Genomic DNA, 22,940 nt, shown 5'->3' with positions numbered 1-22,940 from the left:
AAGAGAAACTGACTAAAAAAAAAATCCAACAACAACTTACAATCTGAACAAAAACTTCAACCCATACCCCCACATCAACAAACCACAAAATGGGCGTATATTACCCTCAACACATCTGCATCAAGCAGGCATCCAGACTCCACTGATTGGCAACTGAAATCCAGAAATCTCAAGACCCCCAAAAATATCATTAAAGCACCTTAACCCTCTGAAATGCTAACTGTTGGGACTTACCTAAAGAAAATTGTCTATCATCCCTGAGAACGTCTGTTAAGGGAGCAAAGAAAGAAACAGAAAAACCTCTCCATAAATAAACAAGTGTTACACGACTGTCGTACATTGTGACATATCCTCATGATCCTGCAAAAAAAAAAAAAACTAACACCCCAATAAATATAGGCTCTATTACACTATCAAAACAACCCGATATACAACAAGGGTATTGTGCAAGAGCTGTGAAACGTACAATATTGTCTGAAATATATATAAAAAAGAAACTCAGTGTCATTTTCCACATATCTAAAATTACCCAAATTCTCCCCTAAATCTCCTTGCAGCATCAAACAACTGAAACTAAAAATGTACCATCAAAGAATGACCTCACGTCACGGACTGAGGCACTAAAAACCTACATAAACAGCTCTGAGAGAGAAAAAACCATCTTCAAATCCTCTTACAATATAAAAAAACTATGGCAGCAATGACTGACATGCAAAAGTTGAAAAGAAAAACCAATGGCACTGCTGACCGCTCCTGCGACACCTGTGACTTCTGTGGCTGACGTAGACTCCAGAACAATTGTCTACTGAACCCGCAAGAAAAAGGAAAGAAAAATTCTAAGGGCTAACAAAGAAACCCCAACACCCAGACTAGAAAAAGGCCGGACCACCAAAGCCACAGGAGCAACGACTCTGTCCTGCTCAACACCTTCCATCAAGGGGACATCAGGGTGTGGTTGAAACCTGATCTCAAAATCATAAGATGAGAACTTAATACATTCTGCTCCCCTAGAAGAAAGAACTACTCATGGGGATAAAAAAAAAAACTATCCAAACAGTCCCTTTAACCAACCGCCCCCCCCCCTCAAAAAAACACACATACAAGTAGGATTTGCATTATCATACCCCAAAAAATAATACTAAACAGTTACGCCTTCATCGAAAGAACAGCGCGGGTTACCCTTAAACACACTGACACCACCTCACTGCATTAGCGCGCACTTCTTAACACACACGCCACCGAGGAATTTGTAAACGCACAACAATACTCATGTTGTAATCATACGCAATCTACCACCATGAACATTGTGGTAAACACACCGTATTATCAAACACGCTGCAACAACACACCCACAGAGTCTCGACTGACTAGCAAACCCTCGAAAGCTTCATAGTAAACAGATTTGCTGACCCCAATAAACCAAATTATTCACAGTAACAGACCACCGCCAGACTATTTCCTATCTCCTAACACCTGGACGAACTCCCAATTTATTTATACACCCAGTCTCTCCAGAAATGTAACCCAAAGCAGCCTTTGTACGCAGCCACCATTGTTATGAGGTGGGGGAAATCCAGTGTAAGTTTGCTGATGCCTCGGGGAGGACACGACATGTAAAACTTACCTCTTCGACACATCTGGTTACCAAAGTATATTCTTTAGACTTTGTTGGTAATGTTGACTCGAGCGGGGCACTTCTCTCTCTCTCTCTCTCTCTCTCTCTCTCTCTCTCTCTCAGCCTCAACGCAACTCACAGACCATAATTACCTAAGGTGGTTAAATCAGATTCATAATTGCCAAAAAATAAACTTTATCTATAAAGGATATGGAAGAGTTTAACCATCGGAAAATTAGAGTAATTTAACTAATTGGAACCAAGATTTCTCAAATTGAACTAGATACATAGAAAACGGACTGTTTAAAACAAGATTTGGTTAATTGAGGTAAACCCATTAATAAAACAGTAAATAAGGCTTTTCTCTTAAAACCCAGATATGTTCGCTACACAAAGTAAAAAGTCACATAGTATACAACAGTCTCTTCATTTCGCAATACACAACAGGGGCTTATCAGAATTGGTAATTGTTCGGCTCACAAAGGCCAACAGAGCTCCTGTCAAAAAGAAACATGGCCCTCATTAACACATATCATGGATGAACAATAAATCTCATAAATAAAGAATAAATCACGGAGATAAATTAATACAAATAAGATATGAAATAAAGGGGTTTACTGTCTTGGCACATAATAGAGAAGATTGAAAGGACCCAAACACAGAAAAAAAAAACAGTTTAGTGAAAAAAAGAAATTACTTCCTCCTCCATGGCCATGTTCAGTTTATCTTGCGGTCTTTCATACCACTCCCCATTTGCACTTGTCAGGTTCGTCAGATAGTAAACAAAAATTCCATGGAAAACCTTCAGGAAGGGTGAAACGTGACGCACAAATGAACAAACATTCTTGCACCCCACACCCCCTATAAATGACATCACTGACACGGAGCGAGGTCATTACCCAGGAAGAGTTTGTGACATCACTCATTTACGTACAGCTAATAGCTGCTAAAAATTCCTGAATATCGAACAGAGCCATGGTGTCTAAGTTACTCGACTAACAATTCAATAAAAAGAATATGCAAAAACAACTATATGGTCACTCTCCTTTCAAAATATATCTCTAACACCAGCAGTATAAACTATAAACTAGAGTGATATCTGTGTGATCTGTTTTCCCTGGTTTGGGCACCAACTAAATCTGTGACAAAACCCAAATATCTGATAATTGCACTTACCAATCAAAATATAGTTACCTCACGACAGCCAAACACCTAAACCTTCATCACGGATGAAATATGACTGATTACTCTTAAGGCAACAGTGATCCCTTAAAAACTTATTAATCATGCAAGAAATCAGACTAAGTTCATGAAAATAGGTGAGGTAATCTTAAATGAGATTAAATTAATTAAAGACAAAGCATTTCACTGGTTATAGCTCACTTCACAAAGAATAAAGGAAAACAGCATAATTACCACTCTAAATTTCTACCTAAATAAAATCCTATCACTGGTGTTCAATAAATGAAACACTGTTACAAAAATTTTAAATACGAAAAAAATTGTGTATTATTCAAAATTTTTCAGTGAAATTCACAATCTTAGGGAAATTTACTACTACTTGAAAAACACAAAGTTTTATTAAATCTTGAATTAATTATCAAGTGAAATTATATCAAAATTAATTCATCAAGAAATTTCAATAATCAAGTAATTAATTTATTCAATCAAATTTCAAACTGTTAAACAATAATTGATATTTGAAAAGAAGTCTAAGTAAATGCAAAATAAATCACAAGTGTTAAATTAAATCGAGTATGCAATGTAAAATAATTAAGAAACACCTAAGTTAATGAAAAAAACATCTGAATGCAAAAATATATAAACACAATTGTGGAAAAGTACCAAAAATGTACAAACACTAAGAAAGCTTTCTACACAGAACATAAACATTAAATATAGAACACAAGAAATTTGCAATGTATAAAAAATTAAATAATTTTACCTAACCACTGTAAATATTTTTTAAGTGCACTTAAAACTTGTAATAACACATTACCTAGTACCAGTTTTTTTCTTTTTGCCGCAGCTTCCAAATTCACAATATTCTTTCACAGGCCCCATTACAAAAACAAGATGTCACTGAAGAAACTGAGGATTTACACACCCAAGAAGGATCAAGTGAAGGATCTTTGTGCTTAGAAGAATTGTTCCAGGGAAGTGATGTTTCCCCTAGTGCTAACCAAGAAGAGATTCCCAAGAAGATGAAGACGACGAAGACGACGACGAAGAACCTGATGTTCCTGAAGAGACTCCGATTAGTCAAATTGTTCCTGAAGATAGTAGTGAAACTACAGTAGCTGAGTTAACAGATATTAAGAAGTCAACGCTTGAAGTTGGTCAAGTGACAAGAGAGAAGCTAATGGACTTGCAGAAGAAGGATGCATCGTTAACTGATTTGTTCTTCAGAGTTGTTGATCGAGAAGAAATGCAACAAACTCCTATCTGTTATTATCTGAAGGAAGGTTTGATGATGAGGAAGTATAGACCTACTGATATACCAGGAGATGCTGTATGCGGCGAATATCATCAAATTTTGATTCCATATCCATTGAGGAAGCAAGCGGTAGCAGTAGCTCATGAGTCTGGACATATGGGAATCAGAAAGACTGTGGAGAAGATCATGAACTATTTTTTCTGGCCTGGACTTCACAAAGATGTTAGCAGGTTCTGTCGTGAGTGTCATACCTGCCAGATAGCTGGAAAACCGAATGAAACCATCAAGAAAGCCCCCCTACAACCTATTGAAGTTAGAGGAGAACCTTTAGCAAAGTGATTATAGACATGGTTGGACCACTGCCGAAGACAAAGAAAGGAAATGAGTATTTGTTAACATTAATGTGTCCTGTGACAAGATATCCAGAGACAATCCCTGTTAGAAACATATCTGCCAAGATAGTTGCTGAAAAACTTGTGGAGTTTTTCTCAAAGTTTGGTATACCAGAAATAGTACAAAGTGATAGAGGAACTAACTTTACTTCAAAGTTATTTCAGGATGTGATGAATTTGTTAGGAGTGAAACAACAGTTATCCACTGCTTATCATCCAGAAACTCAAGGTGCCTTAGAAAGGTTCCACCAGACATCGAAAAGTATGCTGACAAAGTATTGTTCTGAGTCAAGAAGAGAATGGGATGTTGGTTTACCATTAATGTTGTTTGAAGTTAGAATTGCTTATCAAGAAAGTATGTGATGTTCACCTAATGAAATGATTTTTGGTAGAGAAATGAGAGGACCGTTGAAGATTCTCGTAGAAAATTGGGAAGAAAATCAAGAGGAAAGCCAAGGAGAGTATGTGAAGAACTTGAGGAAAAGGTTGAAAGAGATTAGAAAATTCTCTCTAGAAAATCTGAAAGTGAGTCAAGAGAGAATGAAAATAGATATGATGCTAAGACTAAGCTAAGAAGTTTTAGTGTTGGTCAACAAGTATTAGTGTTCTTACCTGTCAAGAAATTTCCCCTCACTAATAAATTTCAAGGTCCTTACAAGATAATTGAGAAGTTGAGTGATAGAATTTATGTGATTGGAACACCAAAAAGAAGAAGAAGACAAAAGAAGATACATGTGAACCTCTTGAAACCTTATTTCTCAGAAACTGATACTGAAACTGTGTCAATAACACAAACAACTTCATCTACAGAAGACGATGATGGCTACAAATTGGGAGCTGAAAGCAAGATGAATAATTCTTCAATATTGGAAAATTTGGAGGATAAACTGAAACATCTTAGTGTTGAACAAGGTGAAGACTTGAGTAAAGTGATTAGAAGATTCCTAGGCGTACTGATCTGACCAAGCATGAGATCAAGACTCAAGAAGATGGAAAGCCTTTCAAGAAAAGAGCCTATCGCTATTCACCTTATCATCGAGATGTTTTGGATTGGCAGAATCCAGTTCAAGTCACTTCAGTTTTCCATGTGTGTTAGTGAAGAAGCCTGATGGTTCATTTAGGATGTGTACTGATTATAGGAAACTGAATTCTATCAGTGTGGCTGACAATTATATATATATATATATATATATATATATATATAGATAGATAGTATATATATATATATATATATATATATATATATATATATATATATATATACTATATATATATATATATATATATCCTTAAATCCACAGTAGAAAGATAAGTGCAACTGGAACTTGGAACAAGTACTTTCGTAGTATATTCTACATTTTCAAGTCCACACTGAATATAAAAGAAGTTGACACGCTTTTATATACTAAATCAGAAAGAGGGGCGGCATGTTCTTTAAGCAAAAGAGATCAGGAAAGAGGATCAAGGTATAACCCTGGGTGGAGATTTAAATTCCTCGTTGACATGCCTTTTTCGGTGATCTTTGACCCCGCAGTTAATAGCATGGCCTGTCTTAGGCCAATGATCCGCAACGCCATTATTAGTTAATTGTTTTTTTTAATGGCATATTTTACGCTGAGAACATCTTTCCTTTAGTGCCTTAGAGGTTTACCCAACATAAATCTTGTTACATTCTCTACAAGGAATACGGCATAGAATACTGGTTGAATTTAGAGGGCTATTGTTAATTAGTTTATTCCTCAAAAAATTATCATATTTAAATACCAAGTTTATATCAATAGCTTTTAAAATGGGTACAGCAGGAATGAAGTTAGGATGAAATGGTACACAGAGAGTATTCTTAAATTCTTTGTTAATAATGATTGGATTGTAATACGTCTTTTTTGCTTTATTTTTACAAAGTTCCAAAAAATATGGAGGGTAACATAATGAATCGCCTATTTTATCAATATTTTAAACTCTTCTTCAAATCCTAAGAGCTCTGAGATACATGCCGGAAAATGTTGACATCTTAATTTGTTTAGCATGGTTAGAGTAAAAGTGAATATATGACAAGTTATTCGTGGGTTTCCTATATATTTTATTACTAAAATTGGTGTTATTTCTAACAGCTAAGACAAACAGAAATTGTATACAATTATTTTCTTCGTATTGTATTGTGGATTTTATGGGTGGTACAAGATTATCAATTGCATGCAGGAAATCAGGAATATTTACATCTTTTGCAATACAAAAACAATCGTCTACAAAATAATCTAACCCAAAATACCTTAGAAAATAAATTTCTTGGAATAAGTCTAGATTCAACAAATTCCATGTAAATATTAGACAAGAGTGGCGGAAGAGGGTGACCCATGGCCTTACCAAATATCTGTTTATAGAAATTATCAATGAAAGGGAATTTACAATTTTTAAACCGAGGGATACCAAATTAATAATAACATTAGTAGGTCATTCTAGATTATACGAGTCCAAATGTTGTGATAAAAATTGAAGTAAGTCTTCAATAGGAACTTTAGTGAATAAAGATGTTACATCAAAACTGGTTAATTTGTCAGTATTGGATAAATCAATGTGGGAGAGTCTAGCACAGAAATCAACAAAGTGTTGTAAATGGGAATTTGAAATAGTACCCAAGGTACGTGATAGTAATTTAACTAGATATTTAGAAAGTTTATAGCTAATAGAACCGGTTGAACTGATATTGGGACGAATTCGTTCATCGTAATTAATGTTGTTATTTTCACTGGATTTGTAAATTACCATTAAAATTTATATCATCATCGTTATATTTGCTATTTTCACTATCGATTGGCATTATATCACACATTGGAATTCTTCCTTGCCTTACCATTGAGAGAGAGAGGAGAGAGAGAGAGAGAGAGAGAGAGAGAGACCAATTATACACCTTGCCTGCACTTCTATCTTTATCACTTTCCACCGAACCTCTGACAGTGTTCCCGTGATGTAAATCCCGGAACCTATTTACTCAGGCGATAAGAAAGTCCGCATAACCACCTGTGTAGCCGCGATATACTGCACGATTTTGAAGTGTCAGTCGGCCCTAACAGACAGCGCCATCTGTGTCCTCCTTCTATTTGTTTGTAAGCTTTTTCTGGCTTTGCTGATTTGAGCTGAAAGCTCTGGGATGAATATGAGGAGGGAGAGGTAGATGCTTTCGACGGCTTCTAGTATGCATGAGAGGGAAGACTGGAGATGCGTGCAGATCTGTGGAAGATAAAGCACGCGGAAGAAGAGAGTAGCTCAGCGGCTTCACAGACGTCCTTGTTTCGCGTGACCCCGGAAGCCATGGCGATGATGACAATACTAATCTCGCTCTCCTGTCTAACTGCTATAGATAGAAGGACACCTGCTCGCAGAAGCGGCATCACAACAAGATCATAAATCACGGCGGGTAAAAACGAAATGTCCCAAAGGCACATTTGTACGTCAATCAAAAAGAGATGAGTCAGGATTCTTACAAGCAGGAAATATAAACCCTTCCGTGGCAGTTAATCTCATCTGTCAGCCACTGGGACACCTGAATGCTATGACCCGCCTACCTGGATACTTTACATCGGGTGTAGAAAGCATTCCAGCTCAATTCTACTTTGCCCTGAAGCAAACCAGACGTTTACCTGCCACCGATGTGACCACACTTGGACGGAGCAACTCTTCCAGCCCTCTCGCTTGACCGGTCATCTAAAACTCCGTTTTTTTTTCGTTCCAAAATATCAGTAAGTAGTTTCACGTATATATATTATGTGTGTATATATATTTATATACTGTATAAGATATACAAAAGTATAGTGTATTCTTCGTATACGCTATTAAGAACAATGCAATCAACTGGGCAGAAGAAAGAAAAGGTACCTGATTCGTGTAATATAACATAACAAAGTATATAACATAACTACAAATAAAGTAATATGCATGTTATTGTTAACATAATAAAAGAGTCAAATAATAAAACTGAAGAAATATGTTTGAATTTCAGTGCAAACTTTCAACATTATAAATTAAATTCTGTTAACATCTAATCGGGTAGAAGGCCATAGACCGCATACCCAATTTTTCTTAATATAACTAAAATAACATTTTCAAGTATTTCATCTTGTTTATACCAATATATGCAATGACATATGTAGAAGAAAAGGTCCAGTTTTGGGAAAAACGACCCCCACCCCCGCCCCTACACATAAAAACTCTAGGTACGGGCCTGTATTTAATATTTCTAAATCTATAAAGAAGGTTTTTCATTACAAAAACACCCAAGTACCCTACTATTAAATTTTAAATAATTTGGTCCCAAAACCAAAGGGGTGCCTATTGAGACCACAGTGTTGGTGAAGTTTTGCAATAAACACACGAGTAGAACATTTTAGAGTTATTTATAATAATTCCAGTAATGTCACTCTTATGAATGCTATTATTTCTTAACAGAGGAGTAAGAAACTAAAAATGAAATCCACTTGACTATGACACTGAAATGAAATCATAGCAACACAAACCTCAGTCCCAAACTCTTTATTCTGGTAGTAGGTATCTAATTACGATCAAGAGGGTTATAACTAATAGTAAACACTTTAGAAATTTCAATATTGACCAAATGAAAAGTTCTTACTATTTTTTCTTCTAAATATGTTATCAGTTTGGTAATTAATGATTGTCAAAAATAATATTTTTTTTTTAAATGAGACAAATGAACTAAGTTTTTGAATCGAAATATTTCTTGTTCTTTCCAGAATAATTACGCACCATTTGAAGGATGTCCAGCTTCCAATCAAAGTCGGTATTTTACTGTGTTAGTTAAAGAATTTATGGCTGATAAGATTTACTTGATCTTATCAATATATACACAGAATGTAAAAGATAAAACACTACACACAAACGAAAAGATATCTCTTAAAGCAATGCCTGTGGAGTTCCCTTATGCATGAAATGTACCCTATGTTACTCTATTGGTTTTGTAGTAGACACCCTGAATCGTCAGAAACATCAGGGAAGACTTTCTGAAACCTGGCAGCAAGTGAGAAATTTAGCTTCAATTTCACTATATCCGGTGAAAATTTTAACTTGTAAATTCAGCGTAGCTGAAAGTTAAATGCCCATACCTCCCTTAAAATGTAACGTAGAAGGTTCAAATACCACTCAAAATGTTCCTTTTAATAACCTCTTTCCAACAATATGTAAACCTTTACATTTAAGATTAATTTTAGGTCATAAATCACCAAAATGTTGCCAGAAAAAAAGAAAGTCTAGTCATTTATCGTCCTAAGAAACAATGGTCAGAATCATGCAATATTAAAGAATGCATTGCTTATATTAACAATAATCAACAAAGCAACAATGTACTAATCAAATGACAGGCTATTTATGACATTCCATACACACCGGAGCTTACAGGATCTTTTGATAAAAACTCTATTTTCAAAATGCCACTTTATAGCCATTACTATCAAGGTGGCTCTTTATTCTTGTATTAATAACATTAATATTTGAAGATTTTTCACGTTGGAAAAGTTCTCTAGCATATAAAATCTTAAGAGAGTATCTGAATTCTGCAATTTTCTTAATTTATAATTGTCTTTTCAGATTGTGGCTAAAGTATGACAATTTTATTAATGTTTGAAGTAATTTTAGTAGCAGAGCTGAAAGGGTACCATGACAGGACAAATCAAGAAAATTTAATAATTTTATTAAACTAATTCAAAGATCCGTGACAATCATTTCAACAAAAGTAATCCATTTAAAGTCTCAGTAGGAACACCAGGGAACATTTTTAGATATTCCATCCAGTTTTGGGGCATAAAGCGATTTTCTTCCTACACTGTAAAAAATCTAAAATCATCTTTCTTTTAAAACCGAGTTTACATTCTATCATTTCAAAGTATAACAAGTCTATAATTACTCATTTAAATAAAAGTATATTACTAATTTGATTCTAACTTCTAATTTTTACTCATCTTTAAGGCTAAATGTTCTGACGAGTTTCAACTTACAATCGTAAAGGGGTAGAATTTAAACAAATTGCAATGAACGAAGGACAATATTGGTCTCTCCTGATTTTGCTTTTAATAACATTCCTCATCCCATACTATACCCGAGGGACTGTTACAGTTTACAACATGTACAACCAAGCCACTTCGACATGTACAAAAAGTGCAGCAAGGAACATAATTGCTGCGACACGACACGAGCAGTGTATGTTACTGGAATGTTGTCTGAACTGAATCCCCAGTATCCAGTTTTTGATCCACTAGTTCACTGCACCCTTTCGGTAATGAAGGCTCATTCCGAGTGTTGCCTAACAAAGAGTAGAATTAGGACATCATTATCAAGATGAAAGGATTACAAATTGGTTGCATCATTGTTTAACTGCATGAAATGCATGGACAACGCATCGTAGGTCTGCTTCTTCAACATCAATATTTAGTTCTGGAACTTCAGACACCAATCCAGCTGACAACTTACATGAGAGGAGGTTATATTTATCTGGACCTCTGAAATTGCTGACATAGAGCTCTCGTGCCGTATATCTTACCATGGATGATCTAAAGCTACTGGTTGAAAGAGGCACTCCACCTCTGTCTTGTTCCTAATTGATGGCCAAAAACCTCTCCACCTCCAATGGAAAGGCTGTTTCCTTATTGACGTCCTGTAGTTCTACTGGAAGCTTCTTTGTCCTCCTCTGACGTTCTGAATCTTTTATTGACTTTTCAACATAAGAATCAAACACTAAATATATTCTTGAAGCTCACTTTGTTATACAATAAGTTGCATTTAACGTATTGTCACACAACTCTCCCAATAGTGTTACATAAAATGTCTTCATTTTGGGAACATCCGCCATTACATCTACAATAAATCCTGTCTTCATGGAGGTAGATGGTGTGATTTTTGTCCTTAATTTTTACTTGTTTCTCCAACTCATGAACTATGGAACTCTTGGTTGTTGTAGTCATTAGGCCATCCCCGTCAAACAGGTGTGAAGCAGAGCAAACATCATATTGAGGCAATTCCTCCATAGAGTTCCCTCGTTCTTTAGAGACGTCAAGCATTCAATAGAAATAGGCATCTTCATGTCGAGTTGATTTCAGATGGTAGTTTCCTGGTGACTTTCTTGGTCGATGGATTGAAGCAGATGTTTTTAGGTCTGTCCTGTCAACTGTGGCAGAGATACAAACTTCTGTGATCTATCAACTGTTTGCTCCAGTGTCATATCAGCTCCAATAGATTGGAAATGTCCCAGAGTTCGCTTTACCATTGTTGGAGCAGTATTTGGTAATATATACATGTCTTTGAGATACAATGAGCACCATCGCAAATAGTTAGTTGAATCAAAGGCAGCCAAGAGTGGAAGTAGGCTCTGAATTGACTGAAGTTGGAGTAACCAATTGCCTTCTCGATCACTGCGAATAAAGTTTTCCAAATGTAACAGAAGATGAAAGAAATTACTCCAATAGTATCTAAAAGTTTCACTTTTCTCAGAATTCTTTGAAACAAAATCATCAAAATCATGGACAAATGTCTCACCCTTAGCCTCAAATTCCCTGTTTTGTTAAACTTTCTTCTCATAGATTTTGTGAAATTTTACATCTCAAATGTGCAAAATTGCTCAATTGTTCCTGATACTTTTGTATGCTGTCACCCTCTTGGAAAAATGGGACGCAATTTAACCTTGCAAAGGACTCTTGCAGTAGCTGTAGACCTTTCAGTGATCTGACAGTCTTTCCATTCACAACAGAATTTATGACATTAACTCCAAAGACGGCACTCTCTGTCAGTATATTCTCTGCACCACTATCTTTTAAATAATTCGAATGCCATCCAAAGGCAATTTTTATCATGTAAAACGATAATAGTCATTGAACTCATCTTGTCATATCATTTGAATCTCCTTCATCACAAGTCACTGGTAATACAGGTTGGTCTAGGCAGGTAAGAATTCCCTGTAGGTTTTGCATGGCAGTGTATACTACATCAAACTGTGTGATGGGATAAGGAAGTACTAGTAGAAATGTAATTCTTTTTAGAGGTAGCTCATTATCACTTATCACTCAGGACGGAATTAACTGCACTCCACATTACCCTACATTAGTGCTGATTTATCGTATACCCCCTCAACTTTGCTTGGTTTGCATTGGAAATTTTATTTATTTGCAAGAGAACTCTTCCAAAGTGAGTAATCATCAAATAGTAATGTTAATACAATGGCAGCTCCATCTTGATAGTAATGACCATAAAGTGGCATTTTGAAAATAAAAATGTTTTTATCAAAAGATCCTGTAAGCTCCAAGTATATGGAATGTCATAAATAGCCTGTATTCTATTAGTACAGTGTTGCGTGGTTGATTGTTTTTAATATAAGTCATGTATTCTTTAATATTGTATGATTCTGACCATTGTTTCTCAGGAAGATAAATGATTAGGTTTTCTTTATTTCTGGCAACATTTTGGTGATTTATGACCTAATATTAATCTGAAATGTAAAGTTTTATATAGTTTTGGAAAGGGCTCATTGAAAGGAACATTATGAGTGCTATGTGAACATTCTAAGTTAAATTTTAAGGGAGATACGGGCATTGTACATTCAGCTATGATGAATGTATGGTAAAGATTTTCACACGATTTAGTGAAACTGAGACTAAATTTGTCACTTGCTGCCAGGTTCCAGAAAATCTACCCTGATATTTCTAATAACTTAATGTACATTTCATGCACAAAGAATCCCCCAAGACCATGGACTATATAAAGAAAGGTGGCATGTTATATCCCTATTGAAATTGAATGATACTAAGTCACAAAATGAGGATTTATCGACACTTCTAGGGCACTATTGGCGAATTTCTATTATACAAAGGAGGGAGGCATTCAAGCTAGATGTAATTATTATTATTATTATTATTATTATTATTATTATTATTATTATTATTATTATTATTATTATTATTATTATTATTATTATTATTATTATTATTATTGTTGTTGTTGTTGTTGTTGTTGTTGTTGTTGTTGTTGTTGTTGTTGTTGTTGTTGTATTACGAAAGATCTCTGAAATCTTTTATTGCACTAACTGACTGCACATGGTGATGAGGCTTATTCCCTTTTTCTCATCTATTGGAAATTTTTCCTTCTTATGTTTGTATACAATACGTAAACATAATTTTCCACAATGTTGTTTTCAGATTTTCATCTTGATATTACGTTTAAAGTTACTAGAACTGAAGTGATCATGAAATATATACTGATGTCTCATTTTGCAGAAAATAAAATTCTCAAGATTAGAATAAGATCAAGAAAAAAAGATCAGTATTAGATATTCCATTAAATAATTTAGTCACTTACCAATTACTATAGTATTTTATTTTTAGTTCTAAAGTACATACTAGTCAACGAAAAAAGTATTAAATATATAAGATTTCATCAAGATATTAATTGATATTTTAATCATTTGAAAAGGATATAATATATTCAAAAGGCACATTTCCTCCTTCAGTAAGTTTAAAAGCTAATACTTTTCCAATTATCATTGCTTTTTAGGAAATACAACTACAACCAGTACAACAAGTTCAACAGTAAGAAGCTCGACTACAACAACGAGTGAAATTACTACATATTCCACCTCAACTCCCACTTCAACTTCCACAACTACACCTAAAATATCCCCATCAACTCCCTCTTCAACTACCATAACTACATCTATATCAACCACCTCAACTCCTTCTTCAACTTCCACAACTACTCCTACATCAACTACATCATCCTCCACCTCAAACGCACAAAACGACACCAACAACAAACCACCTCAACTCCTTTCTTCAAAACTTCCAACTATACTCCTACATCAACCACCTCATCCTCCACCTCAACCCCAACGCCAACTTACACTTACAAACAACCCACCTTCAACTCCTTCCTTCAATTCCACAACTACTCCTACATCATCACCTCAAACTCCCTTTCTTCAAACTTCCACAATACGCATAAACAACCAAACCACCTCATCCCTCCACCTTAAACTTCCACAACTACTCCTACATCAACCACCTCAACTCCTTCTTCAACTTCCACAACTACTCCTACAACAACCACCTCATCCTCCACCTCAACTTTCCAACAAACTACCGCCAATCAACCACCTCCAACTCCTTCTTCAACTTCCACCAAAACTACTCCTCCATCAACCACCTCAAAACTCCTTCTTTCAACTTCCACAAACTACTCCTACAACCAACCACCTCATCCTTCCACCTTTCAACCTTCCCACAACTACTCCTACAATCAAACCACCTCAACTCCTTCTTCAACTTCCACAACTAATCCTACATCAACCACCTCAAGCCTTCTTCAACTTCCAAAACTACTCCTTACAACAACCACCTCATCCTCCACTCAAACTTCCCAACAACTCCTACATCAACCAACCCACTAACTCCTTCAACATTCCAAATACTACTCCTACATCCAACACCTCATCCCCTCCCACCTCAACTTCCTCAACTACATTACAACAACCACCTCCCAGCTCCTGTTCTTCAACTTCCACAACTAACTACCTACATCAAACCACTTCAACTCCCTTCTTCAACTTCCACAAACTACTCCTACAAAAATCAAACCACCTCATCCTCCACCTAACTTCCACAAACTACTCCTACATCAACCAACCTCAACTCCTTCCCTTCAAACTTCCACTAATAACTTCCTACATCAACCACCTCATCCTCCACCTCACACTTCCTCAACCACCTACACTCTACAACAACCACCTCAACTCCTTCCTTCAACTCCACAACTTCTCTTACAATCAACCACCTCCCAACTCCTTCCCCTTTTCAACTTCCATACTACTCCTACATCAAACCACGCTCATCCTCCACCTCAATTCATCAACTACAACTTACAACAACCACCTAACCCTTCTTCAAATTCCCCAAACACTCCTACATCAACCACCCTCAAAATCCTTCTGCAACTTCCACTACGACCCTACATCAAACCACTCATCACTCCACTCTCAACTTCTCAACTACCCACTTAAAACAACCACCTCAACTCCTTCTTCAACTTCCACAAAAAAACTACTACTACATCAACCACCTCAACTCCTTCTTCAACTCCAAACTACCTCCTACATCAACCACTTCAAAACTCCTTTTTCAACTTCCAAAAAACTACTCCTACATCAAACCACCTCAACTCCTTTTTCAACTTCCACAACTTACTCCTAATAAAACACCTACAACTCCTTTTGCACTTCCACAACCTATCCTACATCAAACAACCTCAACTCCTTTTTTCTACGTCCACAACTACTCTACATCAAACCACCTCAACTATTTTTCAACTCTCCCCCAAACTACTCTTACACAACCACTTCAACTCCTTTTCAAGCTCAACAAATACTCTACATCAACAACCTAACGCCTTTTTCTACTGTGCCACAAACTATTCTACCTCAACCACTTCAACCCTTTTTTACTTCCACAAACGACCCCATACATCATACCACCTCAACTCCTTTTTCAACTTCCACAACTACTCCTACATCAACCACTTCAACTCCTTTTTCAACTTCCACAACTACTCCTACATCAACAACCTCAACTCCTTTTTCAACTTCCACAACTACTCCTACATCAACCACCTCAACTCCTTTTTCTACTTCCACAACTACTCCTACATCAACCACCTCAACTCCTTTTTCAACTTCCACAACTACTCCTACATCAACCACTTCAACTCCTTTTTCAACTTCCACAACTACTCCTACATCAACCACCTCAACTCCTTTTTCAACTTCCACAACTACTCCTACATCAACCACCTCAACTCCTTTTTCTACTTCCACAACTACTCCTACATCAACCACCTCAACTCCTTTTTCAACTTCCACAACTACTCCTACATCACACACTTCAACTCCTCCTTTAACTTCCACAACTACTCCTACATCAACCACCTCAACTCCTTTTTCAACTTCCACAACTACTCCTACATCAACCACCTCAACTCCTTTTTCTACTTCCACAACTACTCCTACATCAACCACCTCAACTCCTTTTTCAACTTCCACAACTACTCCTACATCAACCACCTCAACTCCTTTTTCAACTTCCACAACACCTCCCTACATCAACCCACTTTTTCAACTTCCTTTTTTCCAACTTCACACTACTCCTACATCAACCACCTCAACTCCTTTTTCATCTTCCCACAACTACTCCCTACATCAACCACCTCAACTCCTTTTTCTACTTCACACACTCCCTCAATCAAACCACCCCTCAACTCCCACTTTTTCAACTTCCACAACTACTCCTACATCAACCACTTCAACTCCTTTTTCAACTTCAACAACTACTCCTACATCAACCACTTCAACTCCTTTTTCAACTTCCACAACTACTCCTACATCAACCACCTCAACTCCTTTTTCAACTTCCACAACTACTCCTACATCAACCACCTCAACTCCCACTTCAACTTCCACAACTACTCCTACATCAACCACCTCAACTCCTTTTTCTACTTCCACAACTACTCCTACATCAACCACCTCAACTCCTTTTTCTACTTCCACAACTATCCTACATAAACTTCAACTCTTTTTCACTTCAACAACTACTCCTACATCAACCACCTCAACTCCTTTTTCATCTTCCAACCAACTACTCCTGACATCCAACTCAACTCCCACTTCAACTTCCACACTACTCCGACATCAACCACCTCAACTCCTTTTTCTACTTCACAACTAGCCCTACATCCACCCCCTCAAATCCTTTTTCATCTCCACAACTACTCCTACTCAACCACCTCAACTCCGTTTTTCTACTTCCACAACTACTCCTACATCAACCACCTCACTCCCTTTTTCTACTTCCAACAAAACTACTCCCTACAATCAACCACTCAACCCTTTTTCTGCTTCCGGAAACTACATCCTACATAACCCACTTCAACTCCTTTTCAACTTCAACAACTACTCCTACATCAACCACCTCAACTCCTTTTTTTCATCTTCCCACTACTTACTCTACATCAACCACCTCAACTCCCCACTTCAAAACTTCCCACAACTACTCCTACAATCAACCACCTCAACTCCTTTTTTTCTACTTCCCACAACTACTCTACATCAACCACCTTAACTCCTTTTTCATCTTCCACAACTACTCCTACATCAACCACCTCAACTCCTTTTTCTACTTCCACAACTACTCCTACATCAACCACCTCAACTCCTTTTTCTACTTCCACAACTACTCCTACATCAACCACCTCAACTCCTTTTTTTCTACTTCCACAAACTACTCCTACAATCAACCACTTCAAACTCCTTTTTCAAACTTCCAACAACTACTCCTACATCAACCACCTCAACTCCTTTTTCAACTTCCACAACTACTCCTACATCAACCACCTCAACTCCCACTTCAACTTCCACAACTACTCCTACATCAACCACTTCAACTCCTTTTTCAACTTCAACAACTACTCCTACATCAACCACTTCAACTCCTTTTTCAACTTCAACAACTACTCCTACATCAACCACTTCAACTCCTTTTTCTACTTCCACAACTACTCCTACATCAACAACCTCAACTCCTTTTTCTACTTCCACAACTACTCCTACATCAACCACCTCAACTCCCACTTCAACTTCCACAACTACTCCTACATCAACCACCTCAACTCCCACTTCAACTTCCACAACTACTCCTCGATCAACCACTTCAATTCCTTTTTCAACTTCAACAACTACTCCTACATCAACCACCTCAACTCCTTTTTCAACTTCAACAACTACTCCTACATCAACCACTTCAACTCCTTTTTCAACTTCAACAACTACTCCTACATCAAACCACTTCACTCCTTTTTTCTACTTCCAAACAACTACTCCTACATCAACCACCTCAACTCCCACTTCAAACTTTCCACAAAACTACTCCTCCATCAACCAGTCAACTCTTCTTTTTTCAAACTTCAACAAAAACTACTCCTACATCAACCACTTCAACTCCTTTTTCTACTTCCACAACTACTCCTACATCAACCACCTCAACTCCTTTTTCTACTTCCACAACTACTCCTACATCAACAACTTCAACTCCTTTTTCAACTTCAACAACTACTCCTACATCAACCACCTCAACTCCTTTTTCAACTTCCACAACTACTCCTACATCAACCACTTCAACTCCTTTTTCAACTTCAACAACTACTCCTACATCAACCACCTCAACTCCCACTTCAACTTCCACAACTACTCCTACATCAACCACTTCAACTCCTTTTTCAACTTCAACAACTACTCCTACATCAACCACTTCAACTCCTTTTTCAACTTCAACAACTACTCCTACATCAACCACCTCAACTCCTTTTTCAACTTCCACAACTACTCCTACATCAACCACTTCAACTCCTTTTTCAACTTCAACAACTACTCCTACATCAACCACCTCAACTCCTTTTTCAACTTCAACAACTACTCCTACATCAACCACTTCAACTCCTTTTTCAACTTTCCTACAACTAACTCCCTACATCAAACCACCTCAACTCCTTTTCATCTTCAACAACTACTCCTACATCAAACCACTTCCAACTCCTTTTTTCAACTTCCACAACTACTCTAATCAACCACCTCAACTCCTTTTTCATCTTCCACAACTACTCCTACATCAACCACCTCAACTCCTTTTTCAACTTCCACAACTACTCCTACATCAACAACCTCAACTCCTTTTTCAACTTCCAACAACTACTCCTACATCAACCACCTCAACTCCTTTTTCAACTTCCACAACTACTCCTACATCAACCACCTCAACTCCTTTTTCAACTTCCACAACTACTCCTACATCAACCACCTCAACTCCTTTTTCAACTTCCACAACTACTCCTACATCAACCACCTCAACAGCTTTTTCAACTTCCACAACTACTCCTACATCAACAACCTCAACTCTCACATCAACAACTTCCACAACTACAATAAGCCCCTAAACTCCCACTTCAACTTCCACAAATACATCTACAACAACCACCTCAACTTCCATATCAACTTCCATAACTATACCTACAACAACCACTTGAACTCTCACTTCAACTTCCACAACTACACCTACAACAACCACACTAACTCCCTCTATACCTTCCACAACAAACCTCAATTAACCACCTCATCTCCTACTAGTACACTGTAACAACCAACCCAGCACCTATGAATACACATGACATATCCACATTAACTCCTTCTACTGCACCTGTACCAACTACCCAATTCCTATGACTACACCACTAACAGCTACCCTAACTACCATAACTACCCCTGCAATATCCACCTCAACTCCTATGACTACACCTTTAACAAACAACGGAACTCCCACTACTATGCCTGTAACAACCACCCCAACTACTGCAACTGTAACGATGACTACTCTTGTAATATTGATGTCTCCACCTTCAACAACCCATACATGTATCAACCACGACACAGCCAGCGGCACCTAAAGGTGAGCCATTGTACCTTTCTGTCTCTTTTTATTGAAATGTTTTCATAAGGGAACTATTCTTTTCAAGTTCATCTGTGATTTTTGCTTTGACTTCTTCTCTCAATCCTGTTTCCTTGGAAGTTCCTCGTCTCCTATCATTCCCAGAGCTTGGGAAAAGTTGAATTTCTTTCATCTCATTCCTATATGAAGTCACCAAAGTGCTGATGTAGAAGAGAAACTTTCATAATAAAGATTTTGCTGTCTTCATGGGAGAGACCTGCTTATAGAAAGAAGATAACAGGATAATGAATAACAGGTGTGTGCCTCTTGTTATTACAATTAGTGAAAAGATTCTAAGCGTTCATTCTGGTCTGGAATGCTGATAGTTTGGAAAACTAATCAGCCTCCCCAAAAAGAAAATCCACTTTAGAAATATTTTTGATCAATACGATCCGCAATAAGTAAGTCTGCTATAACTTGATTTTTTGGGAGTTTTCACGACAAATATTTGCTCTCATTTCACTTTTGTTTAGTTTAAATCTAAACTTATCACCCAGTTTCTCTGTTCCTTTGAATTCCATGTTGGAGTTCAACAGTCTTTGAAAGAGGTTTTAGCAACCTATTGGCAATACTAATATTAAAATGCATCATCACTTATGACAGAATTCACATTCATTCAGTTTCTCATTTTCCCCAGAGTGATACTGGAGGACCCTTCCAGGCTGAAGGAGCATGCAAAGACTCGGAACCGCCTGAAACTTACACCAACCCATGCCCCACCTCCCAGGGACTGGATTGACCCCTAGACCTGGTCTGCGAAGGGATGCCAATATATCAGTTATCAAACAACCTGAATGATACAAGCACTTGGCCTTTAAAATAATTGCTAGTTTCGTCACTTGAATGATTCAAGGATTGATGTAACTGCTGGATTTTCAAGGGGGACTCGATTGAAGAGTGATCAGTTTTTTCGATTGGTATCAACTCTGGACTGCCAATGAACTGTCATAATATCAGTAAACGAACATTCCTGGATATCAATACCTATTCTTCAACAGACAGTCAATGTAGAATTTATAAGCCTTTTATTTTTGGCATTATGGCTTGTCATTTTTTTTCATAAACTAAATATAAAACTGAAAACTATCTGAACAGCATTTGTTGTGTGTGACAACTTTTGATAGTGTCCAAGTGTTCTGGCATTTCGTTTCTTTCTTTCACAAATGATCGAATGTTCATTATCTAACTGTTTTGAGAGTTGTGTCTGCTGCACCTACTTGTCACTTATATCGCCATTTCAATGCATTTCTTGCATAAGTTTTGTTTGTTATATTTTATAAATCACTTTTCACAAATTTCTAGCTCTATTATATCTCTATGTTGATTTCATTTGTAATTCAGTTTTTTTCAGGAATTCACACTGTTTGGCATTTATTAAAACACACTTTGAATTCAAGCCTTTCATCTACCCAGTTTATATAAACCCATCAATTATAATTCCCCTTGGATATGAGTTATTCCGAAGGTATATTGAATATATAGAATTCAATATTAGGTGACATTTCTAGCCAGGTATTACGTGAATAATAGAAAGGCATGTATGTGACACAAAATTATATTATATATATATATATGTATATATATATATATATATATATATATATATATATATATATATATATATATATATAATATATATATATATATATATATATATATATATATATATATATATATATATATATAGAGAGAGAGAGAGAGAGAGAGAGAGAGAGAGAGAGAGAGAGAGAGAGAGAAAGGCATCGTACGCAGGTACATTTATTTTGCCGACGTTTCACGACTCATAGTCGCATCCTCAAGGCTATATCAAAGATATACACGTGAACATTAAAACCACGCACTGCATAATTCATAAAAATTACGCAATATTTAAAAATTCAATGAACAACAGCATGTAGAACATTTAAAGATTTAAGAATATCTTAAGACAGGAAAACATACTAACCACTAAAATTATGTACAGTAAAATTACATTTAAAAAATACAAAAAAACTAAATAAACAAACAAAAATAAAACAATAAGGATACTACATAAAATGACAACAAATTTGTTGCCATTTTATAATATATTTTAATAGGGAAAGCTTGCATAATAATAAAACCAATAATCTAGCCACCTCTGAAACTGCTGCTGCCTCATCTTCTTCTGTTCAGGTAACGGTGACATACCCGGTGTCCCTTATTGCAGACGCCCAAGCTGCAATGGACAACCCACCAAGTGGTTCAAGAGCCGAACCGCCACTGAGAAGATCTGGGCGATTAGCTGGTTTGTCGTTAGAGAATGAAGGGATAACACGAAGAGCCAACTACCCATCTTCAAACAACAACAGATTGACTAGGAGGACCGTGCAGGTCATCGAAAGCTTTCCATACTACTGTGGATTTACTTTCCCAATAACAATAATAATAATTCATGTAATACAACGGCAGAAATTACAGAATTGATCTTATACAGATTTCTCTCAGTTCTTCTGACAGCTTGCTTCTTTGGCACACTGGTATTTCTATGCAGCTGTCCGAGGTTCATCATTCTGTAGGTCATCACTGGAATTTTGGGCTGGTTTTATCAATGACATTGGTGGATCAGGGACAGGTTAAGAGTTAGCAACAAGTATGCAATTGTGTCTCATATGTCGGAAACTGGCTGTAGTCGTCATGGGGCAATCCATATTTCTTATGTTTCTTTTGGGTTGCTTCTTAAGGACGTCTACATGTTTCAGCCACCTCGTTGGCCATCCTCAGGACGGGATCGCTGTGTGCAGTGAGCTACTTCGGTGGGATTCGCACTAATCATTACAATTAGTTGACTTGAGGAGTCTGGTACCTTATTTTTCATTGGGCGCTGCTTGTGGCGTTGCATGTGCCGTAATCAAGGGGATGGCATCTAATTGGCTGTCCTCTTCGTGAGCGGAGCCTCATTCTCA

The 22,940-nt window shown here is 36.9% G+C and overlaps 1 protein-coding gene across 1 annotated transcript; it reads right to left on the bottom strand.

Moving 5' to 3' along the window:
* Positions 1 to 17,747: 17,747 nt before the first annotated feature.
* Positions 17,748 to 19,123, bottom strand: LOC135209804 (uncharacterized). Its single transcript, XM_064242578.1, has 3 exons — positions 19,000 to 19,123; positions 18,463 to 18,908; positions 17,748 to 18,338 (listed from the first exon to the last, which is right to left on the bottom strand). Exons 1-3 carry the CDS (start codon positions 19,121 to 19,123, stop codon positions 17,748 to 17,750), a joined length of 1,161 nt encoding a protein of 386 aa, XP_064098648.1.
* Between the last annotated feature and the right edge of the window lie 3,817 nt (positions 19,124 to 22,940).

The sequence above is a fragment of the Macrobrachium nipponense genome, chromosome 38, assembly GCF_015104395.2.
Source record: "Macrobrachium nipponense isolate FS-2020 chromosome 38, ASM1510439v2, whole genome shotgun sequence".
Taxonomy (NCBI): domain Eukaryota; kingdom Metazoa; phylum Arthropoda; class Malacostraca; order Decapoda; family Palaemonidae; genus Macrobrachium; species Macrobrachium nipponense.
Note: the sequence above shows the minus strand (reverse complement) of the source record. Positions and strands in the feature narration are given on the sequence as shown.

What these genes read in the sequence shown, in the direction of transcription:
- LOC135209804 (XM_064242578.1), bottom strand. Translation starts at nt 19,123, where the DNA reads ATGAAAAAGGAGTTGAGGTGGTTGATTAGAGTAGTTGTGGAAGTTGAA. An exon ending in GAGGTGGTTTGATGTAGGGA is followed by an intron (nt 18,909 to 18,999) that starts GTTAGTTGTAGG and finishes TGGTTGATGTAG; the next exon opens with GAGTAGTTGTTGAAGTTGAA. An exon ending in AAGGAGTTGAAGTGGTTGAT is followed by an intron (nt 18,339 to 18,462) that starts GTAGGAGTAGTT and finishes GTTTGGAAGTAG; the next exon opens with AAAAAAGGAGTGAAGTGGTT.